This window comes from Lepidochelys kempii, chromosome 10 (genome assembly GCF_965140285.1).
Source record: "Lepidochelys kempii isolate rLepKem1 chromosome 10, rLepKem1.hap1, whole genome shotgun sequence".
NCBI lineage: Eukaryota > Metazoa > Chordata > Testudines > Cheloniidae > Lepidochelys > Lepidochelys kempii.
Window position 1 is genome coordinate 42,290,154 of NC_136389.1, and position 17,929 is coordinate 42,308,082.

Consider the following 17,929-nt stretch of genomic DNA (forward strand, 5'->3'; position numbering starts at 1 on the left):
TCTAGAGAATAACAGGAAAAAAAAACAACTGAATGAATGCCTTGCCAAAGCAAGAGGAGCTGTTCTAGCGACTGTCACGGGTGTTAAGAAGGAAGTGAGAGGGTGAAGGGCAGGCCGGTCCCCTTATACCAGTGCGTAAGCATGAAGCACCAGAGGGCACTCGAGCTGACCTGATGGATACCACTGAGGGTAAAATCTCCAGCAACTGTGCATGTGATGTGTGCACACCTAACGTGGAATGGACACAAGCAAGCACTCAAAGAACTAAATGTTCTTCTGATGTTCAATCACATGTTGGCGTGTCTATAGCTCAACCACAATTTATGGGCTTGCTGCAGTGACAACCGAGTGAAATTCTATGACTTGTGTTATGCATCGAGAGATCAGACTGGATGATCATAATGGTCCTTAATGGCCTTAAAATCTATTAATCTAGATCCCTTTTGCATAGTGACTCTCAGTCAGTCTGGCAAATATCTAATTCCTAGAATGAGGGATTGATAGATTATTCTTTCAACTCTTCCCAGTTTTCACATCTCACGCTACCTTGACAACAGTTCTATCTGCAAGATGCTGAATCTGATCATCCTCTCGCAGCAGTTTTACACCATTGTAATTCAGAGGAGAAATGGGCCCACTAGCCTAAGGATTGCAAGCAATTGTCCTTCTCCAAAACTGATCATCACTGCAGCAAGAATTAGAATAAATGTCTCTATTTTCAACATAACACTATGAACTAGCTAGTGTACATGTCCCATCTTTGGTCCTAGAGGATGTGTACCAGCCTGTCTGCAGAGAGCTGTACTGGAAGTTAAGTATTGAGGTTCTCTGTTGACCTCTTCAGTAAGGATTGGTAGAAATAAAATTTGCATGTAATCCTTAAAGACTTTCCAGTGTTAATAGGTCAGTTTTTTTAGGCTAGCTGTCTTGGGAGTGCCCCATAAGTATATGCAAAAAGAAAAGGAGTACTTATGGCACCTTAGAGACTTAGAGTACTCCTTTTCTTTTATGCTCAAATAAATTTGTTAGTCTCTAAGGTGCCACAAGTACTCCTTTTCTTTTTGCAAATACAGACGAACACGGCTGCTACTCTGAAAACTTACCTTTTGTTACTGTAGGTTAGCTCTACTGTGTACTACACACATTTCCTTTTGTCCTGGTACCTGACCAATGTGCAACACACAGATAGCTTCAACAGGGAACCTGTTCTACTGTGTGCCAACACCTGTGCTATGAGGAAGGAGAGTGGAGGGGCAAAGTATTGTACTATGTACGTAAGGAGGAACACTATGGGAAAAAGATTTGAAAATATATTCTGAGATAACATACCCATCAATATGTGGCTACAGCAGAAATAAGAACCAGAGAGGTTAGTGATTCAGTCCACTCACTGTGGGCTGGTTTGTTCCCTATACTCTCCAGTGCTTTTTCCATCACTTCTCAAGAGACACTATTCCACAGTCTAACAGATCTTGTTGTCAGGAAGTTTTTTCTGCTATTCAGCCTATGCTTTCCTTTTCTTCATTTCACCCATTGCTCCTAGCTTGTCAGCTCTTCAAAGCCCTATTATATTTACAGGAATTATAAAATAAATGTCTCCTGCTCTTCATATATGCATTTTTGAATTAAAAGTTCTATGCAATTATGAACACTAACAAAATGTTACTGTGATAAAACTTTCCTCCCTTAGGATGCTCATGCTGTATTAAGGACATGAAGACAGTTATGTGCAGAACTGAGGTTAGAAAAGCAGTGCAAAAGGGACAGTGCAGCAACTTTTAAATAAAACACAAAGTTTCAGTCTTTCCCATCCCTTTGGGATAGAGACTGGGATAGCAGCCAGGGTTTTTGCAACCAAAGGCTGGATAAGAATTTGTTCCTAAGCTGCCCTCAGTCATTACTGTTTGGTTTGGAACAGGTAAAATAAACAGTGTTTACAAAATATTTCTCAGTAATGGATTTAAAAAGATATTTATAACGTGGAACACATTTTTGCTTTAATCGTATGCCTAAATTCTTTGCTTGTATCCCTTTAAACTCTTTTCTCCCCAAACACTAAAATACATTTCTCTCCCTATTAGTGGGATGTTTACCTTATTTGATAGAAAGCAAAATTAGCCCTAAAAATTCACCACAGACCCCAACTCCACACAGCAAGCTCAAAGCTACCATTTGTCAAGTTAGTAAGCTTAAAGTTTTTGGTGGCTAAAGTTGTTGCATTCCTAGCAGAGACTGATCTCTACATGAGCCGATCGGCAGACTCTTTCATGCAGAAAGCTGAACAAGACTAAGGCTACTTTTATTTACTGCAAACAATAATAATAGATGTAGAGCTGACAAAACAGCACTTGTGCTAATCCAGCAAGTGTTCTTTGGTCTTCTACCCCTCTGTGCTGAGATCCAGGGTTCACCAGTCAGAGCTCTACTTGAATATCACCTAATCCAAATCCATTTTAACAGAATGATTCAGGGCTGGCATAACCCACTTCTCCCCTCATGTGACATCTGACTATGGAGATCACTTTACATTCCTGACACCCAAACCACAAATAAAATCTCTAGTTCCTCTGCTAATAAAAACTCCACAAGAGCTCGCTCAGTTACATTTAGAGCAGCTGATGTGTGTTTCATTTAACAAGTGCAATTGCAGGTGGAAAAGAAACACAGTAGTGTGTGAAAGAGATGGAATAAAGGAGAAAGAATATCCACTTATTTACCTTGATCATTAGGCATTTTATCTGAGGATTCAGCTACCAGGACAAGCACAGGGGAGTAAAAAAACAAGAGAAAGATCACCAGGCCTGAAGGAGTGACAGACAGTATTCAAAGAACTTCACACAGCAGAAAAAAACTAGTTAGAGATTTAAACTTCCATTTTTAAAGACAAAAACTCACATAGAAACAATACTGCTAGATATTAAAACGACATCTTTTTTACATATTTTCAAATGTCTTGTTCATTCCTATCCTTTCACCAGTTACCCATGAACAAGCATCTCTTGATTAAAGAGGCAGTTATGTCATACTTGTTCACGTTATATCATCCATGACATTAACATGTAATTGTTCACAGACCAATAAGAACTTATTTGCAAATCCTGCTGCGTGCACTGTTGGGCAGACGCAACACACTGCACCTGAAGTCTTTAGGTAACTAGAAGTCAGTTTTTCTGAAGTTCACTTACGGCACTGACCATGTAATAATGGCTTGGTGATATATGGGCCAATAATTAATTTAAAATTAATCTCCACAAACATATGGGTTTAAACTAGTTTATGCATTTGTTTCCAGCCAAGAGCTGCTAGAAGAATGAAGAGAAAACATCTTCCCTAATCAAACTTCATCTTCTCCTCCGCAGCCCATATCCAATAGAGAACTGATGCTGCCAGTTGCTTTTCCTAGAGGTATTTTAGGAAATGCTGGAGAACATACATGAGACTTTACCTTTGGGTGTTCTGAACTGTACTGCCTCCGACATAGGCCCCATGCCCTTGGAGTTGCGGGCCTGGATTTTGAAATAATATGGCGTATCAAGGGTTAACTCTTGGATCTGGTGTGTCAATCTGTTTCCCACCACAGGTTCGATGACCCAATCATGTATTTCTGCATTCACATCTGTGCTGTAGTAAATGATGTATCCTGTTCAAAGGTACCAATAAGATAAAATTTATGCACTAAAAGGTGGGATTTTTGTTGCTCCTTAAATGACTCCAGAGCACAAGTCCTATTGACTTTAGATGGAATTGGTGCTCTTAAACCACCGAGGGGCTTTCGAGAACCACAATCTCCTTTGTTTCAATATATAAACATTAATTTAAATATTAGATACACATCCCATGGGAAATTTTAAACCATTGTATTATATCATAAAGTATAACAATGCCACTTAAAATATCAAAATGATCTTACATTTAGTTATAGAGAATTCCATTATTTCCACCTTCTTTTCCAATCATATGAAAACAATGTAAAATTATAATTTGATGACTATTATAAGAATGTTCCCTCAAATATTAGCAGTTTAGAGAAAAATGATAGCTTTAAAATTAAAAAAAAATATAAGTAGTTAAAACTTTTTGCTATCTCTCAGTTTATATTAACAATGAAAAACGTCAACCTCAAGACAATTGCATATTGCCTGTAAAGATATGTTAAATCAACATAATATTTTATTGAATATACTGTATGTATGGCACCATGATGAACTGGCAAAATGATTATGATATATATTTAATGACAGTGAATGGGAGAAACAATATCATCAAATAAGCACTCACTGACAAATACAGGGCTAAACATCAGTAGCCCTATGCACCTGCACAAGGGGACATCTGATGTCTCCTTTGTCCCTTGCATGGGCTACCTGTACCATGGATAGAAGAGTGGAAGGGGCTGCACACTCTGCAGAGCTGTAACTTCCTCTCCGATGCAGGTGGGTGGCACCCACCTCTATTCCCTGGGCTGATCCCATGCAATGGAGCTATGATCTGCCCTAAGCAGCATGTAAAGTGGCAGTCAAACCCAGAGATTAATGCAATTCAAGACAATTCTCTTTACTTTTTGTCTCAATTAATTGGTTGGTATTTTCAATATATTGTACAACAAAGGCCTGTAGAACCCAGAAATTGCACTTCTTAATGTTTATTTACTTCAAGTTATGTTAAAAAACATTATTTTGGTTGCAAATAAGCCAGTAGAAATTAGGGAATGTTACAAATAAAGTTGCCTGTGTAACCTTAATTCACCCCTCTTGTGTGTATGCATTATGATACAGTCTTTAATGACATGATCACATACAGTTTTTCCACAGGACCCTGTCTCCCTCAGTGTACAGAAAGGCCAGTACTCACTTTGTGAGCTGTTTAGTATCTTGTTTTCTATTCAATCCACCAGAGGGCAGTCTGTTCACATGTTCCTGTAAAATGTGGAACTGGCATAGGACTGACATATAAAGGGAATTGTAATGCTTCACAGAATGCAATAATTTTATCAGATTCCCTTTTACAGTGTGATTATGAAACATTTTAAAATCATTCTGCTGTGATCGCTGCACATTCAAACAATAATAAAGCTTAGTCTTGTAAAATTCTACTTAATCCAGGTGAGCAAACACATCATTTTTAGACTTTTGTGCCTGGATTTTCATGACAATTTTGGATTAAAAATCTAAGTTTGTCTCCTTCTTTTTCACATACACATATATGAACACTTGGTGGGGTGGTATAAAGATTTTATTGGCATGGATTTGAGATGGCTGCATAATTTGCAAGTGATTAAACATGGAGTAACTGATTTTCAGACTCAGACCAGTTCAGGTTTAAAGTCCACTAGTACAGTATGAAAGCTAGAAACAGAAGACTTGCACTATTGCAAAGAGGAGAGTCTCATCTTTTCAAAAAAGATACACAACCCTTGTTTCTTGCTGTCCAAGGACTCGTTATCAGACCAAATTATACATAAGACATTTTTAAAAGAAGTTACTGAAGTGGATGTTACAATTTTCCTTTCCCTCAGAGTTCTGTTCAGTTGGACTCTCCATTCCAAAGGTTTCTAAAACAACACCCTTAGGCTTCCCCATTTTTATGGCTCTAGGCAGGAAGTACATTTTACTGGCATACATCATACACTGTTTGAATCCTGCCTTGTTGTCAGAGTCAGTCAGAGCACAGAATCAATCCCTCGACCCCAACCACCAACTAAATAACCTGCCTATGCAATACAGAAGACGTGGGGTGGATGGGGAGCCGAAAGTAGGCAAACATATGGCAAAACTACCTAAAACAACTACAAAAGCAACTTTGAACCAGACAACTGGAATGGCTGCTAAAAAGCAAAGGGCACTCCACACATAGTCCTGAAGCCTGCAGCTAACCAGCTTCAGTGCTGAACAATCCAATCCATGAGCGGGGGGGGGGGGGGCACTCGCACAACCCAGAAAACCCAGAAGGGCATGGCTCTTCTAGATGGGCCTGAGCCAAGCAGCAGCACATGCAGATCCCGTAAGTGGGGATATGCTGTTGCACTTCTCAAAGACAAACCTTTATATACACCACACCATCATGTACTCTCTATCTGTGTGTATTCTCTGCTGTGTGCACTATTGTAGCCACGCTGGCCCCAGTACAGTAGAGAGACAAGGTGGGTGAGGTAATATCTTTTATTGGACCAACTTCAGTTGCTGACAGAGACAAGGCTTTTGAGCTACACAGAGCTGAAGAAGAGCTATTACCTCACCACCTTGTCTCTGGATATATAGCTGTTCATCTTTACATGCCTCTATATTTTCATCCACATTTACAAAATTGAATTCTACATTATTTTATGAATATTGGGGGGATATTTTATTTTCTCCCTTCCCTTCTTTTGTCTGCATGAAGTTCAAAGGTATAGAAACAACCACGCAGATCCAACGTGCAATCCAGAGCAGCTGGCTCCAATGGTCTACAGGGTACAGATATACCCAGTTGTGCTCCTAGGCCACTTATGAATTGCCTTGAACGCAGGAAAATCCTCCAGCACCTACACAAATTGGGTCTAAGTCCACTTTGTACCAGAGGAACATGCTAGAGAATTGGGCCAAAGAGTCTCTTGCACAAAACTCTTAAGGGACCGTCTAACTGCAGATGTGTTTCTCTGAAAGTTTGCTACTAGGATTGCATAAGCCGGTGAAGATGGTGATTTCTACAGTATTTAAAATGATAATCTAACCTTTCATGAAAATTTTACATGATCCAAACTCCTATTTTACAATGATCTATACTTCATATGGAGATCAGCAATACCAATGCCTCTAAAGAGCAGAGCAGCAGTGGGCTGAAAACTTCAGAGTTGCATTTATTTTTTATACTTAACTCATTTCCAGCAGATGTAAAAGTAAACAGTTAATTTGAGCTACATGAGAAGATTCATAAATAACAAGATAAACATCCTGGATGGGTTTGTGATTAACAAAGAGGAGAGTAGGGCATTATCTATGGTGTCTAATCTGCTGTTGATTAGATATTTTCCATCTACCCTCCCAAGCTCAGTATACCAAAAATAAGTACACAGAATCACTTCAGAGAGTGCACACAAACGGCACCTGTAATTTTGCCATTGGCTTCAGATGGAGGCTGCCAGTTTACAATTATGGTCCTAGGTTTTCCCTCTTTGCTCACCACAGTCACATCTTTTGGTGGAGACGTAGGAACTGCAAAAAAACCCCAAACATTCATTAGAAGCATGTAAGTGATCTCACTGAACGCATGTAAATGATCTCATAAGCATCCTTTTAAACTTGCTTTGCCGCAGAAGTATGGGTGCCCAGCAACAGAAACCCAGTATGTTTAATCGCAAGGTAAATCTAGCATTCTAGGGCAGCCGTTTTAATGATTTACTCCCTTAAAATGGCAAATGCCATATGGTGCATAATATTTCCTTTCCTTAAGGAGATATCTATTTCTACAGTCCAACAGATGCTGTGAATCATGACTAGATAAACAACGTGTCTCTTCAATGTTTGTCTTTTTTTTTTTTTTTTTTTTTAAACAGACAATATATTTGTAGAAGCAAAGCTACTAGTTGAGAGTACTGACTGGTAATCACAATAGTTTAACATTCCTGAAATCCCATCAACCTGAGAAGACACCATTCCATATTTTGTTTTTTACATACATAAAATTTATCTCTACAGAAAAATGTTTGCTCTGGGGCTGAGATCTTGCAACGGCAATTTTCCACCATGAACACATTTGAAGCACCATGGTAAACTCCTAGAGGGTTTTAATTGTAACCTCTGAGAGACCCTTCACTTTGACTACAGGTTTCTGGATGGCTTGCAAGGAAGTCTGCATCTACTGAGGTGTTTTCTCTCTTGCTCTCTGCTAACCGAGGTTTATTTGAACTCTGGAAACAGTTATAATGAACACATGGCCCTTTTGTTCTTTTTAGTAGCTTGAGGCAGAAGTCTTCTCCCCACCGTTCCTCCTGCACAGAAATGAGGATATGATACAGGCCTTTTACCTCCGTAAAAGGCTTAAATGTGTGCATCAGAATCTTACTGTGAACTGAAATACCCAGATGGGGCTCAGATTAATGACAATGAAATGCATAGAGCCGATGTCTCCAAAGGTGCAATTGAATAACCAGCTATGCCTTGGAACTATAACACTATAAAAAACAGACTTCTAATTATGTAATTTTTAGCAAACTATATCTGCCATGGAAACTGAATTCAGTAACAGTCCTAATTAGTGTTGTCACAGTGCTTTTCCTGTTCAAAGTGCTTTATGTATGTTACCTACTGGTGATTAATCCTCCTGTCATCCCCTGTGTTAGGTTACTAAGTATTATTATCCCCACTGTAGAGATGGGGGAAGTGAGGCTCAAAGATTAGTGACTACTGCCCCAATTCAACAAACCACCAAAGATGTTCAAGTGCTCTACGGAATACGGATGAACTTAAGCTAAGCACGAATCAACCTTAGATAAGGCTAGGATGAGCAAACCAGGAACACCGTCAAGACTAGAACTCAGGAGGTTTCCGTTTTCCAGGCCTGTGTTTGAACTACAACAAGAAGTTACTCATCTTGTGCAGTAACGATGGTTCTTCGAGATGTGGGTCCTTGCGGTTGCTCCTCTGTAGGTGTGCTTGTGTCCCTGCGCGGCTGATCAGAGAACTTCAGTAGCAGTGTTCACTGGGCCTGCACATGCACCGTCTCTCCTTGTGCTGCACCACAAGTATAGCTGGTGTGCATGAGCTAATGCCCCTCAGTTCCTTCTCTACAACAGAGTCATAGACAAGAACTCTGAAGTAGAGGGAAGGAGGGTGGATTGTGGAGCACCTGCAGGGGGACACATCTCGAAGAACCACAGTTACCATACAAGGTGATTAAGTTCTTTTTCTTTGAATAGTGTCCCTATGGATGCTCGACTGTAGGTCACTCCCAAGCAGTACCCCTTCTGGAGGGCCAGGACTTTGGAGTCGGGTCAGTTACAAATGACAGCACTGTGAAACCGAAGATGGCATCAGAGATGGAATCCCAGTGATCGCATAGTGTTCTGCGAAAGTGTGAACTGACTCCCATGTCGCTGCTCTACAGAGCTCTGAGCTAGGGACATTCTTGAAAAAGGAGATGGATGAAGAGATTGACCTTGTGGAGTGTGTACGAATAGAGTCTGGAGGGATCATGCTGCAAACTTGATAACACTATCTGATGAAATTTGAGACCCACTTGGATAGCCTTTGGGCACACCTCCACAGAACATTATGCGATCACTGGGGACTCCACCTCCGATGCCATCTTCAGCTCCACAGTGCTGTCATCTGTAACTGAGCACTAGGATGTTTCCACAAAGGAGAGAAAAAGTCTACGGAACTTCCTGAAGGCCTTTGTCCTGTCCAGGTAGAAGGCCAGGGTTCTCCTGACATCTAGAACATGTAATATAGCTTCCCTGTTGTCTTGGTGAGGCTTGCGGTAGAGGATTGGAAGGTGAATCAATCGATGCATGTGAAACGGGGAGGTTACCTTAGGGATGAATTTTGGATGGGACTGGAGTGTAACCTTGATTGGAAAAAATACCATGTAGTGGGGATGTGTCACCAGAGCTGCTATCTCCCCTATCCTCCTGGCCGAGGTAATCGCTGTGAGAAAGGCCATTTTCATTGGCCGAAAACCAGTCTCCCTTTTCCAGTGTTGGAATGATCCTTGATAAGGTGATCTTGAATTTTTGAGCCATGATAAACTTATTGAGAGCTCTGAGGTCTAGTATGGGTCTCCAAACTCCCTTCCTTTTGGGTATTAGAAAATAACAAGAATAGAACCCCTTGCCTTATAGATGTTGAGGTACTGGTTCTACGGCTCATAACAATAGCAGACAATCTACCTCTTGTAGTAAACTCTTGTGAAAAGGGTCCCTGAAGAGGGACAGAGAAGGGTGTTGTTGAAGGGGTAGGGAGGTAAAATGCATGAAGTACCCAGTTTGAACAATCACTAGGACCCATTGGTCTGATGTTATGCGCTCCCAGGTGCTGTTGAACGCTGCCAATCAGTGGCCAAATGGGCATGGTCGGCTGTGTCAGTCAGGGGGATTGGTCTAATGGCACCTTAACCTGCTCGTCAAAAGTGGTGCTTAGACGTAAAGAGCTGGGACGAAGATTGTGGACCAGGTGGTTTGTGGTTAGGGAATTTTCCTTTCTTCCTTTGCAGCTCATAGTGGTGTTGTGGTTGGTACTGAGACGTGTGTTCTACACTGGGATGAGCGACTAAATCATCTCTTTTGTTCCGTATATAGATACCCAGTGACCGGAGGGTAGCTCTGGAGTCCTTCAGGGTGTGAAGGGAGGCATCAGTGTTCTTGGCAAAAAGCTTCGTGCCCTCAAAAGGAAGGTCCTCAACAGTGGACTGTGCCTCTTTCAGGAAGCCTGACAAATGGAGTCATGACACTCTCTGCATCACCACAGTTGTGCAAATGGACCCAGCCACTGTGTCAGCCACATCGAGGGCAGATTGCAGCGATGTCTTTGCCATTAATTGGCGCTCCTGGATAATAGCCTTAAATTTGGTCACAATGTTCTTCTGGCATCTTTTCAATAAATTCATTCACTTTTGAGTAATTTATGTAATCATAATTCACCATGAGGGCCTGGTAGTTGGCGATACGGAATTGTACAGTGGCTGAGGAATACACTTTTTTACCAAAAAGGTCAAGGCGCTTCCAATCCCCGTTGTAGAGAGTAGCTCTTGACAGTGTGATCGGTTGTGGAAGTTGACGGCGTCCACCATGATGGAGTTGGGTGTTAGGTGGGAGAATAGGAATTCAGATTCCTTAGAGGGGACATAGTATTTTTTGTCCACTTACTTGCAGGTTGGTGCCAAAAAGATGCTGTGGTCTGCCACACAGTCTTTTCTGGGTCTAAAATGGCTTAATTAATTAGGAGGGCAATCTTTGAGGAGGAGGAAGAGTAGAGGATGTTAAGGAGTTGATGGTGGGTGTCCATGACTTCCTCCAATGGTATCTGAAGAATGACTGCCACTCTCTTTGCCAGCTCCTGGGAGAGACAAAAGTTGTCTGCTAAAGATGGTGGAAGAGGAAAATTAAGAGGATATGATCCTCTGTGTCACTTCCTCCCCTATACCAGCTTCCTGTTCCTCTATGACGAGGCTTGAAGACTGAGAGGCATGCTGGCGGTGCACCACCCAAGGGTCCCAATATGGCCATTGGGATGGTGGTGGCATAGAGCTTGGCGGTGGCACCCATGGGTGTCCATACCAGGATGGTGCTTGTGGGGCCATCTGTGGGTATATCCTGGGTCTCTGTTGGTAGTAGGCACCATATGGAGCTTGGGAGGAGTACTGCAACACTACCTCCTCTGGCTCATTGTCTGACCCCTCACTACAGGGCAGAGGGGCATGGCAACGGGGATACTTCCCGTGCTTGGTGGAGGCTTGGTGCAAAGGTCTCGGTACTGAGAGATGGGGACTCTGGTGCATCTGGCATGTGGAGGTCTCTGAAATGGTGGGATTCTTCTGGTACTGATTGTCCTGGCATAGGTGGTAGTGTCGGGGAGGACGGGGATCTTGTCCACACCAGTTGCTCCAGTGTCAGGCAAGCTGTCGGTGGTGGTGTTGATGTGGATTTGAGTACCAGGAGCATCTTTTTAGAAGATTGGTTACCCCTGTCCTTCAGGGCTGATGACTCAGTGCCCATGCCCATCGGGTCTGTAGGCCTGTCAAGGAGTTCTGGTTGCTGTCGGTCTCTGTGATCCATAGGTGCTGGACTGAGATAGTCTTGATGCCGGTGATGCCAAAGATATTGAGTGAGATGGTGACTGATTGCAGCTATCTTGGGGCTCACTGTGGGGACTTACCACTCTCTTCTTAGATGATTTATGAGAGGGATCTTCAGCCTGTTTCCTTGACCCAGCCCTTAGATGTAGAATGCTGTAGGGAAGGCTCATGTCTACCAGGCAACTGGGGTCGGAGAGCTGCCTCCATGAAGATGATGTTCTGGCACAGCTCTCTGTCTTTGCAGGATCTTGGCTGGAGTTGTTGGCAAAGACCACACTTCTGTTGTGTATGGCCTTCCCCGAGCCTGTGAACGTACTGAGAGTGTTTGTCTGTAATCAGGATGGTCTCTTTACAAATGAGGCACTTTCTGAGGTCGACAAACCAGGCATACCCCGTTGGGGGGAAGGATCCACAACAGGGGAGAAAGAACAGGAAAGAAATTAATGACAGGTTTCAGAGTAGCAGCCGTGTTAGTCTGTATCTGCAAAAAGAAAAGGAGTACTTGTGGCACCTTAGTTTGTTCGTCTCTAAGGTGCCACAAGTACTCCTTTTCTTTTTAAAGAAATTAATGTATTTTTTATTTTGTTTTCAAGGGTAAAATAAGAAAGGAGAAGTTGACTACAGCTAGAACTCTTAGTAGTAGACCAACTAACTATAGGTATGAAAATTAAGTGATAGTCTTAATGGACTGCTAATGACTTCATCTCTTGTTGGGGTGGTTGAGAAGGAACTGAGGGGGGTTAACCAACGCGAGCTGGAGAGACAGCACACAAAGAGAGACAGCACATGTGCAGGCCTAACGGACACTACTAGCAAAGTTCTCTGATCACCAGTGTAGTGATCCAAGCTCTCCTACAGTGCAGCGCCCATAGGGACACTACTTGAAAAAGACCAAACCCTTCTTCAGTAGTAGTTGAGGAGTAAGTCCTACGCAGCATTGCCAACCCCAACTGTTCAAAAATCATCAGTTAGGCACCTAAAATCAGGAGACTGGATTAAATCATGAACATTAAAAAAGAAAAGATACATTAGGAGTTCTTTTTATTTGTCTTCTGTTTTTTGAGACTTTTGGGTGCACTAAGGTCATGCTTTCAAGGTTTTCTCCACAAACACAAGGAGTAGAAAGTTGGCGACTCCTCCTATATAAGTCTATGAATATCTCTAATGAAAAGATGACTAGTCAGGGATAGAGAAGTGATTTTCTTCATTTCGCCCTGATTCACATCTCAGTTGCCTGTATTTTTAATACAAATTCTACTTAAAAGGTGTTTACACTTTTCTGCAACTTCTAGGTTCCAACTCTAATGGTTCATGACAGATTAATATTACACTAAAACCAAGTTATCAGATGCTCTTGCTTTGGGCCTCACCACACATCACCCTGATAACTAGACCTAGCCCTGCTTGCCGCTTCTGTCAGCTAGGTAAGTCCCTTAAGAATTTAGACCCTCAGTACTAGGTCAACTATAGTTTCTGTGAAGCTGATACTAACAAAGATGTCTAACACGACAAAGATACATTTCAACCACACCCACAAAAAAGAATAACATTTTCAAAAGCAACATGGATGTTTTTGAAAATTTTACTTTAAATCTAAACAAAGTGAATGGTTTCACTCTTTCTTTATGGTATTGTGCAGACTGGACTGGCTCTTTGTGCGCTTTGTTTTTACATATTTTTAATGTCATTTTTTAATAGATATCAAGGCCTTAAGGCTATTTGGACAGGGGCTTATTTGTATTTACAAGTAAAATAAACCAAAAAGTAAATATAATAAGAATAGCAGATTTAGATTAAATCTCAGGAAAAACTTCCTAACTGTACGAACAGTAGGACAATGGAACAGACTGGCAAGGAAAATTGTGGAATCTCCTTCACTAGAGGTTTTCAAAAAGAGGCTGGATAACCTTCTGTCTTGGATGAGCCTGGTGGTCCCTTCTGACCCTATGGTTCTATGATTCTAAGAAAGCTAAATTTAAGCTAAAGTGAAGATAGCTGGATGCTAACAAAGAAAGTGAATGCTCCCCGCTCTTTGACCAATCTTGCAGGTGAAAAATAAGATACTGGGGGACAGGTCTGGGGCAGAGGGGTTCTGCAACCTACAGATAGTCATTAGGCATGAGTTTCTACCAGCAGCTGTAACACTATCAACAGTTCTGTAGTTTGTAAGCACAGTTTACAGCTCCTATAGTTCTGGTAGCTGCCTAGGCAATTCACGAGGAGATGACGAATGTAGGGCTGATTTTGATGACTACATTTCTATTCACCAAAGTTCTCAGAATAGTTTGTCTCATCTCATTTTTGTCCTATAATTAATGAATTTTAGCAAATTTTCATTATTAATTACAAGATTTTTCTCAGTAGCTGCTATTTAGATATGATTTCTCAGATATTTGAAACATATGTCTCCCTCTTCTTTCTCATTCATTAACTGCGGATCATTTTATCCATTTATTTTCTGTAATTTGATCACAATTCTCTCTTTTATGTAATCTCCACTTCATTGACTTTCAAAGAATATTAATACCAGGATTGCCCCCACTCTGCCCTCTCCCCCACCCCCAAATCCCACATCAGCAACAGCAGAGGACTGCCATTTTAAGTCAGCATTGGGGTAGAACTGACTTTATTCATCTCGTTGAAATGGTGAACAGTTCCAGAAAGACACAAGTGAATACCTAATTCAAAGGTAGTCCCATGAGCTGTCATACTCCAAGTACTTGATCTTCGACCTTTAGTCACCATCACAGAGAACTCATACAAGGTGTTTGGTTTTAAACTGGTCACTAAATAGCTCAAGGTGGTTGTGTTTGCAGTCTGAAAGAAACACAAAGTATAAGGAACTTCTGAAGCGAAAAACATCATTTACAAAGTCTCAAATACTATTGTCTAAGGTAAGTGCCTAAAGCATTATAATAACATCACCAACACTTGAAAACCATAGCCATTAATTCTCTCAATATTCTTTTTTGCTCTACCATGCAAATTCATTAATCATTTACTCTATCTGAAACGAGAAGTTCCTTTCGTAATCAGCAAGAGCATTCAATACTAGTCAACCATAAATGTAAATGCATAAGGTCTAGGACACACTTGTTATGCAGCAAGACTTTTAGCTGTCTACTGGTGGTGTTTAATTTACAGTGTTCCATTAAATGAACTAACCATGGGAAAGAATGATAAAGGGAAGCTAAAATTAAAAATCCATCTTGCAATTTGAGTATTTTTCAAAAGTTATGTTAGGATTCTAAGATAAAATCTAAAGAGTTCAAAAACTAGCTGAAAATGTTGGTTCTCTGAGAGTCTGGGGGACAAAAAAAATTTTTTTTTGTCTGGGGGGACAAAAATTTTCTATACCTATATGTTGGTTTGCAGAAAGGAGGACCATCTGTGGACAGACTTTCCTAAATCACACATAGCCTCCGGCACAGGTAATCAGAAATATGACTCATTTAGTCACCATTTTTGCCTTTGGGCTAAACTGTCCAGTATGTACTGTACGTGGCTTGAGTATAAATAGTATACCTGATGCATACATAAATATACCTGGTTCCTTATTTGGATCTACTGCTAATCTAAAAGCAGAATGAAATGACTGGCAACTTCAAAACTGGACAATGTGACTATATATCCATAAATAATTGCTACCTTCAGAAAATTTTACTTAGAGATAATGTTTCTTTTACTAAAGGTAAAGATTATCTATTAAGTCACATTCCTTGAAAATAATGAGAGAATACCATTCTAATGAAAAGGACATAGAAGTGTAAAGGCAATAACACTCGCATTTCTGATGTAAAGTGTACAATGAAACCTTTTAAAATTATCCCAGTAAAAGATCAAGAAAATTTCTATTTGCCAAATGAAACTTGGAGTCACATAGAGTGCTTTGAATGTTCAAAGAAATGAAAAGCTATTTTTGGATTTGACTAGTTCGGTTTCATCAGGATCAGTATGAATAGGGCCCTACCAAATTCACGGCCATGAAAAACGCGCCACGGACCACGAAATCTGGTCTTTTGTGTGTTTTTATCCTATACGATACAGATTTCACAGGGGAGACCAGTGTTTCTCAAATTGGGGGTCCTGACCCAGAAGGGAGTTGCATGGGGGTCACAAGGTTATTTTAAGGTGGTCGTGGCATAGCCACCTTTACTTCTGCACTGCTTTCAGAGCTGGGTGCCTGGAGAGTGGCAGCTGCTGACTGAGGGCCCAGTTCTGCAGGCAGCAGCGCAGAAGTAAGGGTGGCAATACCATACCATGCCATCCTTATTTCTGCACTGATGCTTGCGGTGGCTCTGCCGTCAGAGCTGGGCTCCCAGCCAGCAGCTGCCGCTTTTCAGCTGCCCAGCTCTGAAGGCAGGGCCGCCCGTAGCAGCAGTGCAGAAGTAAAGGTGGCAGTACCCCAAGCCCCCCACAATAACCTTGCTACCCCACAACAACTTCTTTTTGGGTCAGGACCCCTACATTCTGAAATTTCAGATTTAAATAGCTGAAATCATGACATTTATGATTTTTAAAATCCTATGTCCATGAAATTGACCAAAATGGACCATGAATTTGATAGGGCCCTAAGTATGAAGGAGAGAAAGAATAAAGACAGGGGAAATGACTGTCAGAAATTTCAATTTTAATCAGTCTTACCAAGAAATATTAGATGCATAGGCAAAGCAACCTACTTTTAAGAAAATTTAATCTTGGGTGGAGCAGTTATTGCAACCTAGAGGTTAATAGTCCCTTGTAATTGTTTACTGACTGCCACTTAAAAAAATAAGCAATCCTCCATTGGTAGTACTTGAGCTAATATGAAACCACATATTCAAAAGTGGTTTTCATCAGCTTTACACAGTAAGTGCCATAGAGGATCATATCCATGATCCATCTAGCCCAGTATCTAACCTCTGACAGTAGCAAGTGCAAGATGCTTCAGAGGAACAAGACACTCTGATCTGGACAATTAGGTAATAATCTTCCCCCATAAGGCAAGTCATACCCTGAAACAGCAGGGTTAATAAACTTTATACTTTTCCCCCCTCGCCAGAGTAAACATGGATATTCTTCTTTATTCATATATATGTTTAATTCTTTTTTGAATCCTATTAAGCTCTTGGCCTCAGTCACACCTGGCAGGTATGAGTTTTACAGGTTAATTGTGCACTGTGTAAAGAAGAATTTTCTTCTGTCTATTTTAAACTTGGTGCCTGCCTTTCAGTTTCATTGAATGCCCTTTCACACAATACAAGGCCAAGGAGACAAACTGGAGTGGCCTGATATACTTTCAATTTCATTCACTGTTTTGTTTCTTTTACTGTTTTAAGAAGGTGGCAGTGATATCCCATGATACTAAATATTGCTTAACTAGTACTATAATTATATATGATAGATTTTTGCAGGATAAAATTTATTTTCCTTCTATAGGTTTCTAAAAGATCTAAACTCCAGAAATAAGTGATTTACTTATTTGGAACCCACCATCTGATGAATGCACTTTGTGTGTAGGACAACTGCATTCAAGCAGCAAAGAAAATTTGAAAAATGCTCTCTGACATGTCAAACCAATGCATCCTCTTGGTTGGCAGCAGGTAGAATACTTCAGCTTCAGGAGATACTTCCTATCTGTTCTAGTGCCACAAAGCTCTTCATAGTTACCTTACATAAAAACTCGGAAAAAGAGGGTTCCTGGATTTGTAATCACAGAACTCCTATTCGAGGTTTACAAACTCATCTTGTTCTAAATATTTTCTACAATTTCAACATATGAGGGGGAATCAAAACCAGCAAGTTATGAATGGACTGTATCAACATGCAGTTAGCTGCAATGGGTGAAACACTGATGGGTGACACACTGGCTTGAACATCTGCAGCACTGGAGGCATCAGGATTGAGGTAATTGCAAATCCGTAACGTGAGTCATTAAAGGTACTCAGAAATAGGAACAGATCTGGTGATGGATCTACTGGAGGCCTAAAAGCTATTCTCCATAACCGTAGGAAAAAGCTTTATATATCATCTTGATTTGCATGCTGGGGTCACCTAAGACATAGGCACTGCCACCTAACTGATGGATGTCCTAGCTCCTTCCTGAAAAGGGATCAGCAGTATGGGATCTACACAACTTCTTGGAATCCCATCTTGAGATGTATAAGGGAAGAATCTATCA

The 17,929-nt window shown here is 41.0% G+C and overlaps 1 protein-coding gene across 12 annotated transcripts in view; it reads right to left on the reverse strand.

Annotated features, from left to right (window-relative positions):
* NEO1 (neogenin 1) overlaps positions 1 to 17,929 on the reverse strand; it is a 507,651-nt gene that overhangs the window by 44,529 nt on the left and 445,193 nt on the right. For 8 of the 12 annotated variants that reach the window (XM_073363103.2, XM_073363105.2, XM_073363098.2 and 5 more), the window contains exons 18-21: positions 14,448 to 14,586; positions 7,083 to 7,190; positions 3,446 to 3,640; positions 2,718 to 2,750 (exon numbers count right to left, since the gene is read on the reverse strand). In XM_073363103.2, coding sequence (XP_073219204.1) covers positions 2,718 to 2,750; positions 3,446 to 3,640; positions 7,083 to 7,190; positions 14,448 to 14,586 — 475 coding nt within the window. The remainder of the gene's footprint in view (positions 1 to 2,717; positions 2,751 to 3,445; positions 3,641 to 7,082; positions 7,191 to 14,447; positions 14,587 to 17,929) is intronic. The other 4 variants (XM_073363101.2, XM_073363099.2, XM_073363096.2 and 1 more) reach the window with 1 other exon arrangement.